At 40.5% G+C, this 17976-nt stretch overlaps 1 protein-coding gene across 10 annotated transcripts in view; it reads left to right on the top strand.

The window, feature by feature from the left end:
• Window positions 1-17976, top strand: part of Nbea (neurobeachin) — a 545747-nt gene that overhangs the window by 489092 nt on the left and 38679 nt on the right. For all 10 annotated transcript variants that reach the window (XM_076574103.1, XM_076574106.1, XM_076574104.1 and 7 more), the window contains 2 exons: window positions 3662-3814; window positions 16396-16563. In XM_076574103.1, the coding sequence (XP_076430218.1) occupies window positions 3662-3814; window positions 16396-16563 (321 nt within the window). The remainder of the gene's footprint in view (window positions 1-3661; window positions 3815-16395; window positions 16564-17976) is intronic.

The following is a 17976-nucleotide window of genomic DNA, read 5'->3' as shown; positions in this document are numbered from 1 at the left end:
TCTCTAGGACAGCCCCACTGTAACACTTCACACACACACACCCTGCCCCCCCTCCAACCCTGTCTGCTTCTTAGTCCCAAAGCCACCGCCTCACATTTTAAGCGTTTACTAGTACAGTACTTCTCCTTTAATTCTAAGCTCTGTTTCTGTAGTTTCTGCGTAGCAGACCACCCCAAAACTTAAAATTCAAAACTGTTCCTTGGCAGTCTGCAATCAGAGTTCAGGCTCAACCTGAATAGCTGGGCTCTGTGCAGTAGGGTACCTGGACAGCTTGGTTGGGCAAATTCCTCACCTCTCTTTGCATCCATGTTCATATTACAAAACGTGATGGTGAGACATCCATCCTGTGAAGTGCCTGTCAACGCTAAGAAAACATGTAGAGTACTTAGAGTCATGGCAGGACTCAGTAAGACCTGGAAATGCCGTCTTCAGCTTTAAGACTGAGTGGCCTTAAGCTTTAAGCATCGTTTCACTGATTCCTGGTCTAGCACAACAGATCAAGATGTCATTGCACAAAACCAACTAGACCTCAGAGGTAATACTCTCTTAGTCTTTGTACTACTATTAAAATAAATCTTTTAAATAATATCAGTATAAGTATACTGAGATGCTACCAGTATCCTACATTTACATACCAACTTTCAATAAAATTGGCTAATTGAAACAAAATTTTAAAGCAGTGAAACAGACATAAAACTTCAAACTTATCTGCTGCATCAGATGCTTCTCCTAGACCTCCATGGCTTTGCTCTCCCCTCCTTCTCTATCACAAACACTAAACTGCCCCCAATTTCTTGTTCAGACTAGTTCATTACAATTGCTCTGGTGTTTTAAGGCTCCTATGTCCTTGCCAATAAGTCGCTCAAAGCAGCTGGTAATCATTAAAAAGAGAGAGAGAGAGAGAGAGAGAGAGAGAGAGAGAGAGAGAGAGAGAGAGAGAAGGAAGGAAGGAAGGAAGGAAGGAAGGAAGGAAGGAAGGAAGGAAGGAAGGAAGGAAGGAAGGAAGGAAGGAAAGAAAGAAAGAAAGAAAGAAAGAAAGAAAGAAAGAAAGAAAGAAAGAAAGAAAGAAAGAAAGAAAGAAAACAAAATTTCTTGATACCTACTTTAAACCATATCTGTCTAGTGACTGTTGGAAGTGTGAGTGATTCCTTTGAACTTCAAACTCTCATAGCTCATCCCAACAGTGTAGGTAACCATCTGGTTTACAAACACATCATGCTTAGCCAGATAAGGAAGAGAAGGGAAGGTCCTTGCCCCAGGACTGTCCTCCAGGCCCTAACACTGCTTTACAGGACTTGCACCCATTCCAGCCCTCTGGACTGTTGGACTGCAGCCCCTTGCCTGTCTACATCACTCTGTTATTGGGGAGGGCCAACTTGTGGCACCGTCCTTTCCACTGTGCCTAGATGAAGGCCCTGCCAGGACTGAGAGTAAGCATGCTTGTTCACCATACAGATTTCCTTTCAGCCCCTTCTCTCTTCCCCCTACACTAAGTCTTTCTTTGAAATTGATCTCACATATGTAGATGTAACTGGAGTTCTCCTTTTCTTAGCATCTCATTGTGGCCTTGCTCACCACACCTCATGCTCTGCACCTTGCTGTGGACCTCCTCTTGTGAGCTGCTGCTCACAGGCACACTGCGTCTTCTCCTTCCTTTCCAAGTCTCCCTTTGGCTTTGTCACCCAGAACCCTCTGTATTTGATCATGGCCATTGCTCTTCCAGTTGACAAACAACCCAGCTTTCACCAAACTGTCTCCATCATCTGGTGCCCACCCCCTCTCTTTTCTGGTTCTCCTGTTTGGTCTGTCCCCACTATCCCCTTCCATCCACCCATGCCTATGTTTTCCCCTCTTTAATAAAACTCTGTGATGGTCTCCCACCCTTTCCCCTGATGGTCCCTTTAGCCTTGATCATGACCCATCCCCATTGAAGTGTTTCTGGACCCACCCAAAGTTCCCTGCTCTCTTTGTCTGCCCTTCCTTCTCCTGTGTGATGGTTTTGATTATAGCCACTGTTTATACCTCAGCCCTTAGACCTCAATTTGAGTTACTGGATGGTTAGGCCATGGCTTGTTTACCCAGAACTCATCATACTGTGTGGAACTCAAAACCTTTGCTCCGCGAAAAAGAAAATGTCTGAGAAGTATATAATGGATTTTAGAAAGAGTTCTATTCAAATGGTTTAATATAAGACAACTGATTTTTCTTACATTATATTAAAACTGATTAATGTACTATATAATTATTAATATAATATGTAGTTATATTAAAACTGATTCTTAATAAACTTAGCTCCATTTATCTAGACAATTAATTTATATAAACCTCATTATGTTCCTGCAATGCCATAGAAAATGAATTTAGTTATTGCTTCCTTGTCATCTACAAAATCATAAGACTCATTGTCAATCAGTTTCACACAGAGCCTTGCTAAGGTAGACACCACCCAGAAGAGATATATCAGCTTTAATGGAGATGCCACGAAAGAAAAGCATATAAAAAGTATATATGTTTTTAGAAAACTGAGGCCCATTTATTTGAAGACTTCTTGTCTGGTGGTTTACATTTCCCCTGTGCATCCCTGGGGGTAACCACAGGAAGATTCAAATTTCTGGTAGTATTCTGTTAGCCTGGATCCTAGGACATGAATTAATGTTGTGCTTTTTACAATATAGTGTAACCCTCATCTTGAAATTTAAGAGGATATATATATATATATATATATATATATATATATATATTACTTCAAAACCATTGTAGTTTGTTTTTCAACTTCTCTAGTTACTTACAAAAAAGCTAAAAAATAAGGACTTAAAATAATTTTTTTCTATTCAGATTTATTCTAATGAGGCACAAACCTCACATTGACACTCAGGTTCATCTTGAGTCCAGATATTTATGCCACACACAGATAGTAAAATAAGTCATCTTTATGTCCAGCTTATCCACAGCCTATATTTAAACTTGATTATAATGTAAGTATCAGTCCTGTTGTATTCAGTGGTGGGTGTAAAACAACTTGGTTGGAGCTGGGATATCTCTCTGATGAGTACTGGCCTGGCAGGTGCCAAGGTTGTAACATCAGCACTGGACACAAAAATCATTTTGTAATTAAAAAGTAAAATGATGAATGTCTGTAAATACTATGAATTATAATTGCCACTATAATAAAAATCAAAAGTAGCAAATATTGTGATATTTTTAAACAAATCCTGGCAGTGACATTTTAGTTGGCATAGTTTGTTAATATACATAAAAGGTCCCTAAGCAGCATAGACCTGTTGATAGAGCTTCATATATTTATCTATTGATTGGAAACTGCTGTTACTTTGCGTACCCATTTATCACTGTTTTTGTTTGTTTGTTTCACTGAGGATTGAACGTAAGGCCTCCAGCATTCTAAACAAGGGCTCTCTACTACTGAGCCACACACTCCATTGACTCTGTGTGCCTGTTTCTCAGAATTCACAGTAAAGAAAGGATGATAAATTGTGTAAAAGAAATGTTTCATCTTCTTGGATCTCTAATTGTTTTTAACTGGAGACTAGAAGGGCTGAAATTAGGTCAAGGATTTGTTTCCTTTTACAGTTGGTAAAAGTCAATCAGTTTTGTCAACTGATGTTACCAACTGGCTACTAAGCTGCATCTCTTTTCTTCACAGGAACTAATTCCAGAGTTCTACTACCTACCAGAGATGTTTGTCAACAGTAATGGGTACCAGCTGGGTGTCAGGGAGGACGAAGTGGTGGTGAACGATGTGGACCTTCCCCCCTGGGCCAAGAAGCCTGAAGACTTTGTGCGGATCAACAGAATGGTAAGAAAACTGGTTTCTGCTAAAACAGAAGTCAAGAAGTTCACATCTTCTATGGTCTTGTTTTTACCTGCTGCCAAGTGTCCTTGCCATCTATGATGGTTAAAACCTAAGAAGCAGTGACAGAATCCTGCTGTAGTCTTCTGATGGCATCCTTTGTTGTAAAGCAGACTTCTCCTGAGGAGGATTGATGGGGAGATATTTCAGCTCTGTGTGTTCCTGCAGGAGGAAGCAGACAAGTGTCTGCTGACTAATGTCACACATTCTGAACGGCTTAAAATAGATGTCCATCCCTTGTTTCTGTCTATTGTAACCAATGCATCTACATACATTACTCACTCATAAAAGTATTCAGCCGGAGGGATTTATGCATGGGAAGTTTGTGGCTGTGAAACACATCTCATGCTGTAATGCACCTAGCCTGGAAGAAAGTACCCATCTACCAGCATTTCTAAAATACACGTGGCAGAGGTCTGGGTGTTCACATACATCTGTAAATAATGTCTGCTGGTGGAGATTTTATAATTTTAATATATTTTACCACAGTCCAGGAGATTTGCATCTTGGTGTGGTTATGGTATGTGGGAAATGAACCATGCTATCATGTACTGATAATGTTAAGAATTGTTGAGACAGTGGCCCCCAAAAGCACATCACTAGCCCTGTTTGGAGTAATCTCAAGTCTGGTCACCTGTCTCATAAATCTGCTTTCCTCTTTCGGGCAGTTGATTTGAGTCAGTATCCACATAATTTCCACACAGCACAATAGGAGTCATGTATCCCTTTGGGAAAGAGTATTATGATATGAAATTGGCATATTGAATAATTCACACACTGAGCGGTTTAACATCAGTGGGTTTGGCCTGCTCAGAGCTGGGCAGCCCTCACCACAATCAATTTGGAGATATTGTATCACTCCATAACGAACCCCTGACCTGTTGGTATTTCATCCTATTTTCTCAAGTCCCATCCCATCATAGCCATGACCAGGCCATGCTAACCTTCTTCCTGCCCCCACTGTGTTTCTAATCTTCTGCCTTCTAGCCTCTCTGCCTGTTGTAGACATTTGATATGTGCAGTCCTAAGGCACAGCTCTGTATGTCCTTCCCATACTGTGCTTTGTATCGCACTCTCAGTAACAACTTTTATTTTACAGCTATATTTTCTGTCTTTAAGAAATATTCAGCAAAAAAAAAAAAGAACGAAATATTCAGCTTTTGATATACTTCATTTTGCTGATATAATAGTCTTATACTTAGAAGCACCATATTAGGGCTGGGCAAGGTGACACGTGAGTTTTTTTAATTAATTAGTTAGTTTGCATCCGGAAGACCTCAGTGTTTCCTCCCTCCTCTCCTAATCACTTCCACACCTTCCCTCCCTGCCCCCATCTACTCCTCCATTTCTCTTCAGAAAAGAGCAGGCCTCCCATGGATATCAACAAAGCATGGCATATCAAGTTGCAGTAAGACTAAGCACCTCCCCTTGTATTAAGGCTGAGCAAGGCAATCTAGTATGAGGAATAGGTTCCCACAAGCCAGCAAAAAAGTCAGAGACAGCCCTTGTTCCTGCTGTTAGGAGTCCCATGAGAAGACCAAGCTACACAACTGTCACTGGAGGCCACTGTTTCTGAGTGCCACACATTTCATGAGGTGGGAAGGTACTTTAGAAAGGGGGTTTGCATTCTTAGTTAAAGGGTGAAACAAACAAAAAAAAGGAGTGAAATGCTGAGAAGATAGGTTAATGAGAGGGAGAGTTCTCTGCCAGGAAGAGAAAGGACTTAACTTTAAAGACGGGAAAATGGCCTCTAGTGTGTTGTCCACCCTAGTGGCCTGATATCTCTTCAGGAGAGCTCATTGTCTGTAGTAGGTTGTGAAAAGTGTGGAGACAACTGGCTTTAGCATTTTGAGAGCAGTCGTCTATCCAATATTGCTTTTTCATTGTAATGATTTGGTCAAACTTCATAAAAATGAAAGAAGTCACTGGAGAGAAAGTTGATGTATGGTCAGGTATCACAACAAGCCTTTATCTTACATTACCTTGCAACAAGTTCCAGACAGAAAGAGCAGTGAACTACTCAGTTATAGTAAAGTAGGTATTACAGAAAATAGACAGAGCCTGTGCAGAATGCTCTTCAGAGACAGGAGCACAGGCAGCCAGTGGTACTCAGTGTGAGACGCTGTCTGTCCTGTGAGAACCAAAGTGATAGCAACAGGTGGAAGGGCCTCTGCTTATGGGAGTGTCTGCACTGGCGCTTCCAACGCCAGAAGCAGAAAGCAGTGGACTGGCTGCCGAGTCAAGGCCCCAGCGCAACTGTTCCACAGTAGAAACTGGTCCTCACTGTCTTGTCTCTTCCTATTGTCCTCTCTGCCCACAGCTCATCCTGGTCAATTCACTGGTGTGTTTGAATATGGAGATATTGCGAACCGGACTTACAGAAAACATGCCTTGTAACAAATAGTGCTGGAGAAGTGGGTGCTAGAGATGTTAAGATTGTTTTATGCAAAGCAACCAGGAACCTATATAGATTATTAGCCCGGATGGATTATAGACCAGAATACAAAGCTCACAACTGTTAAGTGTCTAGAAGACATGTAAGAAGCAATCTTTGTGGATGTAGGTTAAGCAAAGATGCCCACATATGATACAAAAGTACAGTCCAGAATGGAAACACTGACAGCCAGGACATTAATAATGCTTCTTTGTTTTGAGTAGTGCTAAGAAAATTAAGAATAGTTCAGGCTGGGAAAAGCTTTAAAACAAACATAGGACTCAGCAGATGAAAGGCTGTACATAGCAGACAACCTGAGTTTGCTCTTCAGGTCCCACAAGATGAAAGGAGACAACCACAGGTTGTCCTCTGTCTATCCCCACACTTGGCATAGCATGTGCACATGTGTGCACACACATACATATGTGTAAATAAATAAGTGTAAAAACAATCTAATGAAAGACTGGGGCCTGAAATTTAAAGCAGATAGTCAAAAAATAAAAGTAATAAAACAATAATTAAAAATCCTTTTTAAAAAAGATTTATTTATTTATTATGTATACAATGTTCTGCCTGCATGTATGTCTACAGGCCAGAAGAGGGCACCAGATTTCATTACAGATGGTTGTAAGCCACCATGTGGTTGCTGGGGATTGAACTCAGGACCTCTGGAAGAGCAGTCACTGCTCTTAACTCTGAGCCATCTCTCCAGACCTAAAAATTATTTCTTAAATAGTGAGGACAAAATATTCTCCGGTCCCCTCCAAAAACAAAACAAAACAAAAAACCTACACAGACAGCATCTTCCTCCTGAGCAATGTAGCCTGCTAGATATTTATGCCTTTAAAAGTATCACATCACTCCAGAACCTCTCTTACTCACCTACACAGGACTGCCTTCTTTACATTCGGCTTTTTAGCACAATTCTTGAGAGCCATCTTGCTTGTATCCTCACTGTGCTGTGTGTGTGTATGTGTGTGTGTGTGTGTGTGTGTGTGTGTGTGTGTGTGTGTTTAACATCATATTACAAGTAATGTCAGTCAATATTATTAATTCATGCAGCAGTTAGTGAATGCTGGAGTTATTTCCAGATCTTGGCTGTATCAGGTAAGGCTGCTATGAACATTGACACAGCATCATTTTTCTATCATACAAGTTTCCAGAAAAGGATGGGCTTTTATTTCTTTAGAGTATAAACCTAGAAATGAGCTTGCTCACACAGTAAATTATATTTAACATTGGGCAAACTGTCAAAGAGTCTTCTATAGTGACTATGTCCTCTTCTATCCACACTGATCTCCTTTACCCACTTATATCTCCTGCTTTTGTTTTTAATTATAGCCATTCTACTGGACATGAAGTGATATATTTTTACAATTTACAATTTTAACTTATTGTTCTCCGATAAATGATATTGAATACCTCTTTATGTGTTTATTAGATGCTACATTTCTATATATATTAATAAGACAGTGAATAGTGACTTATAAATACAACTTTGGTATTCTTTATTTGGAGTATCTTATATGTTCCTCAAATTAGTACTCTTATTTCAAATATGCCTAATGAATAGAAAGGTAGGTCCTGCTTTTGAAGGCAAATTCCCAAAGTATGCAATATCCTGCCTAAGGATTTGGGGTGTAGTGAAAGCTAATAATTATCTGGACAAGAAACCACCAGGTCATTACTATCTGTAGAAACTAATCAAGCAAGATGATGCATTCTTAATTGAATCTGCAGAAAAATGTGCAGTGAGTTATTTAGTGTGTTAGATGGCAATGCATCCAACCCAGTGAACTTGCCATATAAGAACATTTCTAGATTTTCTTTTAATGGGATTATTTGAGAGACTGTTATGGTTATTTTCCTAAGATGTATTGCCACTTGGATCCCTTCTTTACCTCCCCATGAGAATAGTCTTTAAACCTTCTCCCACAGTTGGAAGTCAGTAAGCTTTATAGATTGATTAAAAACCAACCCAAATTAGTATAATGTTATGTCTACCATAACACATGCTCCACTCACCTAGTGTCAGTGACATAACCCTTCTTCCTTTTGAATCTGTGGCTATTTGTGGGTGTGGAGCCTTCAACAGCCTGACTGTGGTACTGGCTTTTTTCACTTGGAATCCCAAAGATCTAATTCAGGCAAACACTTTACCAACAGAGACATCTCCTGCCTAGGTTTCCCCCTCAATTCTAAACCAATTTTTTTCCTATCTTACTAATGAGTCTATGAAGACTTGAAAAGTAATCTTTTGCTGTGTGCTGGATAGTTTGAAATCTTCCATTGCCCCAGGAGCCATGTCAGAATAAGTAGAAGATTTGCATAAAGATCCAGCATACAGTGGATGGCTTCAGAAATCTTCCATCTAGGACTTCCTTGAAGCAACCCTGGGAGGCTTACAGAAAGAACTCTCTTACACATCAGCTGGGTCATAGGTCTGTGGCATGTCTGTGGCAGCCATTTTTGCTTCTGGGTTAGTACTGCTTCTGGAAATTCCTGAGCTATAAAGGGACATGTCACCAAGTGTGGCTGTATCCACAACTGCTGCTCTCTGGGTCACTTTCCTGCATTTCACCATCTTGAAGTCTACTTCCCCAGCACAGATCCTCTTGCCAGGTTCCTCACCTGCTGATACGGGGTGATGGCACTGATCTGTAGAAACATAGCAAACCATGAGTTAGTACTAAATATCATGAGCTTGCTACATATTTCTAAGTTTTGCCAAAGGTACATTTATTTGGTGTGTGCTTCTATAATATAGAAAGCCTATATACCAATAAAGTGAGATGTAGAAGCATGTGTCTTCCCTAAATTCTGTGATGACAACTACCATTCATTCAGTGTTTTGCTGAAGTTTCTGCGTACTTATTGGGTAGTTCCTATAGGTTTTAGTTACTCTGAAATAGGTTTGGAGGGGAGTATAATGTGCTCTGCTGTATTTTAATATAGACTAGGATTATCTCCAGTTATTCACAAGAGTTCTTTGTTACTGAGCCTAATGTACAAAATGAGAATGTCATATATCCCAGAGAAATGACATTCACTGTGGTAAAAGTCCTTCATCTCTTTGTGTGGATTAGTATTCTGTATCCGTGAACATTCCCTCCTCCTCCTTTCAAGCTGTCATTAAGAAATTCAAGGCAGAGAAGAGAAAAATAATTGTATGAAAGGGAAAGCATCACTGGTTTTTAAATGTGGGCTTTACCGTAGCTTGTGGCAGTTGAACAGGTGTCTGATATGTGGGCAGCAGCCTTTGCTTGTCTGCAGATCCTTTTCCAGCTTTGAAAACCAAAGATTTAGTATTAGTGTGCAGTGACTGTACAAACTCATAGAGCTCATACCTGTCTATAATATTCTTCGACCAAAGCCCTCCCCTAGTATTTTGGCTTGTCTGGATGCAGTCTTAATCTGTTGTTACACTTAGTGTTGTTGCTCTTGTTGTGACACTAACACATATTGCTGCTTGTATGTTGTGAATGCAGTGACCAAGATGTGAATGTAGTGACAAAAATTGTTTCACTGAGGAGTTGTATAATTTGAATTTGGTCTCATTAGGAAAAAAAAAATGGAACGTAATGTCATTAATTTTGGTAGATATCTCAGTAAATTCTACATGCTTTGTTTGCACAGCAAGCAAGCACTGGCTTAATTTATCTACACAGAGCTAAGCTGATCACAGCCAACTTCCTTATGAAGCATTGATAAAGCCTTGTGTTCAGTTCTAACATGATTAGCATCTGACCTTGTGACAAAGGACAGAAATAGAAAGTCTTTCTGATAGTATTACCCTAATGCTGGCTTCATCAATCATAATCTACCCATTTATAATTTCTTTTAGAGAAAAGGCCTTCCATGAATATGAAGTGGTAATGCAGTCTAGCCCTCAGCTCTGCTGAGTCAAAGGCAGAGCATAGACCACATGCACCCAGGCAAGGCACTGAGGCCCTGTGCTTCTGCTATTATAGTTTCATGTCCTTTACAAATTGTTCCTATTTTGAAGAAAAGTTCTAAAAGGTAACAGTCTGAATTTGAAATATTTTACTAACATATGAAGCAACAGCTTACTTAAGAACTAACTAGTGAGCACTCCAGACAGGTCTTCTAATTTATAGTACATCACTGACCAGGCAAGATTCCCTGCACCATTGAGCTTCTTTTCAATCAAGACAGACCAACTTCCTTATGAAGGAAGGGAGGGATAGAGGGACAGAGGGACAGAGGGAGGGAAAGAAATAGCTTGCTGTGTGAGGTGGCCAGTTCTAAGTTAAAGAGAGGCAGGAGGGAAGGAGTTGACTTTGGGAAGAGGTTGGTGGGTCCATTTGAAGGTGAGCTTGAGCAGAGGCCTGAGGTGAAGGAGTGAGCCACCGAACTCCCTAGAGACAGACCTCTGCAGGCAGAGGGACATGTGGGCAAAGTGCAGTGACAGGCATGCTTGACCAGGCCAGTGTGCCAAGGTGCAGTGAACAGGGGTGCACAGCAAAAGAGAACTGAGCAGCAATAGGACTTACCACGTCGGCTTGAAGGCTCCGCACGCACTTGGTGCAGCGGAGTGAAGTCTGCGGCGCTGTTTTGAGTGAGGGTTACTTGCTCAGACCTCCTGCAGCAGTGAGAGCGCTGGGATGCCAGGGTAGAACTGGAATTCTACCAGGAACGTTTCCACAGGTGATGGGGACATGGAGGGGAGGAGAAAGTAGTGAGACGCTGCTGTGAATCCATTCTCTGTGTACTCTAATGGTGGACCCCCCAGTCCCCTCCGTGACTTCTCCTAGTGACATTTCTCTCAGTTTCTTCATTTTACAGAAGCAGATAAAGGGTCAGGAGGACTACGTTGCACATTGGTTGCTCACACATAGCAGAGACTTTGAATATTTCAGTTTGTTTTGCTAGGATGAGAGGAAGGAGGTTAGTACTTATCATGGCATGGGGGCAGGAATTCTAAATTGCAGGACAGGCTGAAGTCAGCATTCTTACCCCAGTAGACGCTGATCTGTTGAGAACATAGAAAGCTGCTTATCCTTGTACCTTCCAAAAACAGTGTCTGGCATGGGTAGATGGGCAGTAGTTAGGGACAGGTTGTTCTTTTGCATTTTGGTAGAATGTGCTTGGGAAATCAGAAGTTTTTGTCTTTTTTGTCACCTGTCCCTAGGGTCTAGGACACTGTCTGTCTCCAAGGTATACTCTCTAATTGAGTATATGCATTATACTTTTGAAACAATGAAGTGCTAGTTGGTAATAATCCCATATTTTTGTAGTGTACTTTCCAATTTGTATGTAAATTGATTTCACAAGTAACTGTGCGTGCTGCTGCCACTGTGTTATGACAAGAGGGTGTTTGTGAAGAGCACATAGGCCCCCTTTTCTCACAGAAGAAAAGACAAGTGAGAGAATAAACACCTGACAAAGAATGGTTCGACTCAGAAATGTACAAGATGAAGTGGCTCTCAGGCCAGTGAGAAGGGGGCAATAAGACATGGCTCTGTGCCCTGTGCCCTTTGCCCCCATGGACCACCTCGTCCCAGAGCCTTGATCTATATCAGAGTACCCTGAAGATTCCCAGAGGCAGAGATGGGACAGAGTGAAAGACTAGGGCATGCAGGGCTGTGCTGGCTGAATTATGCATGGAGGAGCCTGGTGGGGTTAGGCTGTAAGAGAAGGCACAGGGCAGGGTAGCTTTTGAAGTCTGCTCCATTAACAGGCTACCATGCACTGGGCGTGGAGAAAGAGGCCACATGTATTGTAGGGGCCATTTGGATGGTAGTGAGGCCCAGAAAATCATCTTGGGTCATGGTACATCCAGTCATCAGTCAAGAAATTTAGGGTTATTTATAGAATAATTTAACACACATTCCCCACCACAATCATTTAAAACAGCTTTGTTGAGCTGGGTATATCAACCCAGCAGTCAGGTTACTGAGACAGGAGGATCACTGAGAGTTCAAGGCCAGCCTGTGACCTATGGTGAGTTTGAAGCTGTCCTGGGCCACATAGCATGACCCTATGTATGTATGTGTGTGTGTGTGTGTGTGTGTGTGTGTGTGTGTGTGTGTGTGTGTGTACAATTATGTTTATTTAAAACATATATAATGTAAAACATGCATATATAGATGTCCAATTATGTTTATTTAAAACAATAATTGAGTAATTAAAGTCATAATGACTAAAATTTTAATGAAATCATGGGATAAAAAACTAGCCTAGACACTACAGAAACTTGAATGCTTTTCTTATTATCTGCTTGAATACACGCATCACTATTCAGAGAGTGTTTTATTACCGAAAGCAGATCTTTGATAGAATAAAAGGATAGGAATATTCTTACTTAGTATAGAAGAGGTAGAAATTGCATTCCAGTATATAAAAGAATTCACATAGTTAATTTCATTTTTTCTTTTTCCCGAGTTTTAGAGAGGCTTTATCCCAAGTGCATTAGTGAAAGACTTCTCTCCTATCTAATACCCATGGGCAAAGATGGGGATGAGATTTAGGTAGTGCTATCCATCTGAAAGATACCACTCTACTTCATGTGTCTCTTCACTTCCTTCATCCAACATCCCCAGGGTAGAGTTATGGATTGGAAATTGGGTTATCTAGGCTTAAAGCAATTGCCTCTGCCTTGAGATGTGCAAGGAGATGTTCAAGAAGCTATTAGGGCCATTACAACACTAATAGCTTAGTAATCGAGTATTTTTTCATATTTTCCAGTGTAGGCACTATACTAAAATCTTATTTCAAAGTGCAGAGTGGGTCTGTGCATGCAAACCCAGCTCTGAAAAAAACAAATAAGCACAGCCATGTGTTGAGTAGCAGGTAAGGACCATTTAAAGTGCAGTGAGCAGCCCTGGGGTGGACTTCTGCTCTGGGTGAGGTGGCAGTTAATCGTCAGTTCCTAGATATGCATTTGACTTTGAGCTAGATTTAGCTTTCAGGTGTTCTAAACTTGGGTTTTCTTTTCCTCTTTCATAGTGAAAAGCAAGGTAGTGATAATAAGACTGGTCATCTTCACTCCGACCTCATTTAATTCTATGAACGAAAAGGCAAAGCTGTCCAGAGCATCTATCTATGTCACTGCCACTGTCAGTTGATTCATTGTGCCGCCTCTGTTGTGGAGGCTAGACTAGAGCAAATGACAATAGGTATCAGAAAGATTCGGAGTTAATTAAATATTACTTTGAAAACTATGAACTACTAAGGTTCAGAGCTGAGAGGAAATGGAGTAATACCAAGCAAGATATTAAAATGCAGAAATCGATGCCCAGAAGCCTTAGAGAAATTTAATGAAATTTCCCTGAACCCTCATAAAAATCCAAGACTTCTGTTTTTTAGGTGAATTCTACCAAATTTTCAAGAGATAATGAACTCCGTTCTTATACAGAATGCCCCCAGAAACCATGGAAAGGCATTTTAGAAGGGTAATGGAATTGTGATTCCAACAGTAATTAAAGGGGAAATTAGAAAAAGAACAAGTGCCAACTTGATATACATGGAAAGATGGCTAAGCTGCTAAGAGTACTTGCTGCTCTTGCAGAGGACTGAGATTCAGGTCCCAGCATCCATATGATGCTGCACACAACCACCTGTAACTCCAGTTCCAGAAAATGGGATATGGTCTTCTGGCATCAGAGGGCACTTACACAAACATGGAGTCATCCAGTTAAGCTCATCATGTACACACACACTTAAAAAGTTAAAAATACAGTGCTGAGGAGGCAGAAGCAGGCAGATTTCTGAGTTCACGGCCAGCCTGGTCTATAGAGTGAGTTCCAGGACAGCCAGGGCTATGCAGAGAAAACTGCTCAAAAATAAAGAAATAAAAATAAAGTGAGCAGAGGATATGAATAGGGAAATTTTAGGAGACCCTAAAGACCAATAAATATGTCTTTAAAATATCTAATTTGTTAGTACTCAGAGGACTTCAAACTAAAACACTTAGTTACTGTTTTGTATCTATCATAGTAGCCAGAATTAGAAACCTGGGTAACATCAAAGGGGAAGTGGTATACAGAGGCACCAGGGACAACTAAAATTGAGGACAAGACAGCCATTCTGAAGAGCAGCAAGCCGTGGCTTGGGAGGAGGACGTTGACCCCGGGAGTGGGAGGTGAGGCATTAGTCCTGTTCCAGAAGAAAAATCACAAACGTCCAAGAGCCGAGGGGGAATGGGCACAGCCTGTGTCTGTGCAGCATGTAGAGCTGTGGGTTAGCCGCACACAGGCTGCCAGAGGCAGATCTCAGGACAAGGACAAAATGAGATCCTAGGCCATGGCTATAGAGCAATCACACGCACAAGAGGACGCGTCATCAGAACAGAAGGAATCAGTAAATACTTCCCAGTTGTTGCCTGTGGGGGAAGAGGAAGGGAAAAAAGAGTGCTGAGAGGAGTAAACACATTAAAAACTCCAATACTGGAAGCCATTATTCTCTCTGTCCCTCATTGTGGCTTTATCCTAACAGAATAATAGTACACTTGTCAGTCTTTCAGTGAGAACTCTAAGATTTATTTCACATAGTTACTGTCTAGCAAATCACAAATGACCAAAACTTTAGGTATTAATTCCACAGCTATTCTCAGTTCCTAGGAGGAGATTTGAATGTGACCACTCAGCAGTGACCCTGCATTTTCGTTAGCTTTTTTATCCTTCCATCCATTAGACAAGGCATTGAAATGATCACGAACAATTATACTGACTTTAAATTGACTATGATATTGAATCAACAAAAGCACACAAACTATAACAGACACAACTCTACAAAAATTTAAGTAATCATTTTATTTATGTCTCATTGCCCATATTCTGGTCTAAATGATTAGTTTAATATTAATAAAGTGGAGCATAAAAATTCTGTTTAGTTTTAGTAAGTAAATGCTGTTTTCACAAAATCTTAGTATTTACATTTCTGGCTGAGAATTACACAGAGTAGTTATTAAAAATTACATTCTAAAAACAGTAATCGGGAAAAGAATTGCAGGGAATGAAGTATCAAGTGTGGGGAAGTTAAAAAGCACTGTTGAGAGTACAGTTTTGAGAGGATTCCTTTGAAAGTTATTTGTTAATGATATGAATTCCAAAAATGGGTTTTCACCTTAGAAACTAGAGCAAACAACCAGAGAATGACTTCATTCACACATTTACTGGCAGCTGTGGGTCATGATATACAGCCATACACAGAGAAAATTCTCAAAGCTGAATACGAACTTGCTGTGCGCATGGTTGGCATCCTGCCTGCTTTGACTGCATCAGAAGTGAAGGAGTGCGTGAATGGATTACTCCCATGCAGCAGAGCACACACTACTATTTTCAGCCAGGACTGAATAGGACTCCAGCCCACCTGTCTAGATGTTTCCAGGAAGCTTCTAGTGGTTCTTAAATAAAATCACATTATCCTAATTATCTCACGAATAAAAAGTGTCACATAGCCTATGTAAGGAAGTTACTCAGACACTTGCCTAACATGCCCATTTCCAAACTCAGAACATCTCAGCGAAGTAAACACAAAGGGCCTCTTCTCTGCAACCCTTCCCAGAAACCTGTGCTCATTTACTCTCTAACTTACTTCCCCCCTGACCAGCAAATCTCCCCAACTGTCTGGTGCTTCCCAAAGTCTCTGTTAGCTGGGTTGATTCCTGGCATGAAGAAGGTCTTCCTTTCTAGTCATCTTAGAGGCAAGGTGGAGGAGTTCATTCAGGAAGATAAACCCATATCAAAGCTTCCTATAAAATAGTTTAATTTTAAACTAATGTTTAAAAAATAGAAATGAAATTATTATAAAATGGCATTAAACAGCTATTACAAGTTATTTTTCTTTTGAGTGTGTGTTTTTATAAGAAATGTATTTAATATGAACATTTGTGTTGTGATATATAACGGAGCCAAGAGAATGGCAAGCATTTTGTGAAGAGACATTTATTTAGCTCTCTGTCTTATTAAAGGTAGTCTTTTGCCACTTCTGGGGACTGAAGATCTAATATATACAAATCAAATAGAATATAAAGGCATAATGTCTTTATTTATACTGACTATTTCACAGTGAGAAAGTGATATGGAGCCTTGCTAAATCTGCAGTCTCATTATACCTTGATTCATTGCAGGCCCTGGAAAGTGAATTTGTTTCTTGCCAGCTCCATCAGTGGATCGACCTTATATTTGGCTACAAACAGAGAGGGCCGGAGGCAGTCCGTGCTCTGAACGTTTTCCACTATTTGACCTACGAAGGCTCCGTGAACCTGGACAGCATCACAGATCCTGTGCTCCGGGAGGTAGGTGTCCTGAGCTGCTCCCAAAGTGTCTGGCATCTCTCAAACACAAATCTGACTTCCCATCTCTCTCTGTGTAAATCTCCTTTCAGCCTAACTCTTCATTACACATACGTTTCAGTTTTTTGACAAATGAAAAAAAAAAAAAAAAAAGGAAATGCATCAAACGCATGCAATGAGACTAGTATTTTGGGATTTTTGAAATTCAAACCTTTTAATGAAGAACTGTAATTTTACTTCCAGATCTTCATTAAAATGCATAATTGTGTTATTAATGGGTAAGGCTTAGATGAATATTTAACTATGAGTAATTCACTAAAATAATCAGCAGCATCAGTTTTTCAAAACAAAAGCAACTTTGCAACTTTCTAGAAGGAACATTTAAAGAGATATACCAATGTAATGGATGTTATTATTATACTTTATTTCCATGTGTTCTCAGCCTGAACTGTCTGTAGCTAACAGTTGGGGATTGTAAGTATTTTTAAGTGAAAACAATCATATTAAATAGCATTTAAATAACTTCCCATGCATAAAATGACTTTGGCTAGGTGGGCAGAGTAAAGATGCAGCAGCTGCTAGGTAAGTATTGCTGCAAGGAGACTATATTCCTGCCCTCCATCCTAACCGCAATCTGCCATCTGTTGTATGCAAAACAAGCCATCGTGGCTACATCTCCAGGCACTGGAATGCTTTTTCAGTTTTCATTTCAGAGGTAGGAAATGTGCAGATTTGGGAATCAAACTCTCTTTAAAAATCTTGTATCCATTTCTTACATATCCTATAAAATAAAGACTCCATTTGCATGAACCCAAGCAGAGAAGAAAAGGAAGAGAGAGCACACGATCATTGGTCCCTTGGGGCAGAGCACTTGGAGAACACATTTCGAGCATGTTCTTAAAGGCAGTGTTGCGCAGTAGCAATAGCACAAGGGAGGAGGAGCAGACAGAGGGGGAGTGATCCAGGGAGAACCCAGGTGTTGTGAAATTGTTTGGTGAAGTGAGAAATATCCCCCAGAGACCACTACACTTGCTGAATTTAGGGCCCTCAGTTGTATATAAATTCTAATCATCTTATCTGGTGGGAAGTAATGCTTATAACTATGCCCCTTTGCCTAATACAGGCCCATTTTATAATTGTTTTACAAACAAAATTCATCTTTTTCAACCTACATTTTTTCTTTCCCTCCCCTGGAGAGGGTCTCACTATGTAGACCATTCTGGCCTCGAACTCAGAGTTCACCTGCCTCTGCCTCCAGAGTGCTGGAGTCAAGCTTGTTCACTGTCTCACCCAGCCACAGTGAACACTTTTCTAATCAGAAAAGGGAAAATTGGATAGTTCATCCTTACAGTCCAAGCCCAAGTCCAAACTGGACTTGATTTATAAACTTCATGGACATCTTTGGTCCTGGGTATT

The sequence above is a fragment of the Peromyscus maniculatus genome, chromosome 6 (genome assembly GCF_049852395.1).
Source record: "Peromyscus maniculatus bairdii isolate BWxNUB_F1_BW_parent chromosome 6, HU_Pman_BW_mat_3.1, whole genome shotgun sequence".
NCBI lineage: Eukaryota > Metazoa > Chordata > Mammalia > Rodentia > Cricetidae > Peromyscus > Peromyscus maniculatus.
Note: the sequence above shows the minus strand (reverse complement) of the source record. Positions and strands in the feature narration are given on the sequence as shown.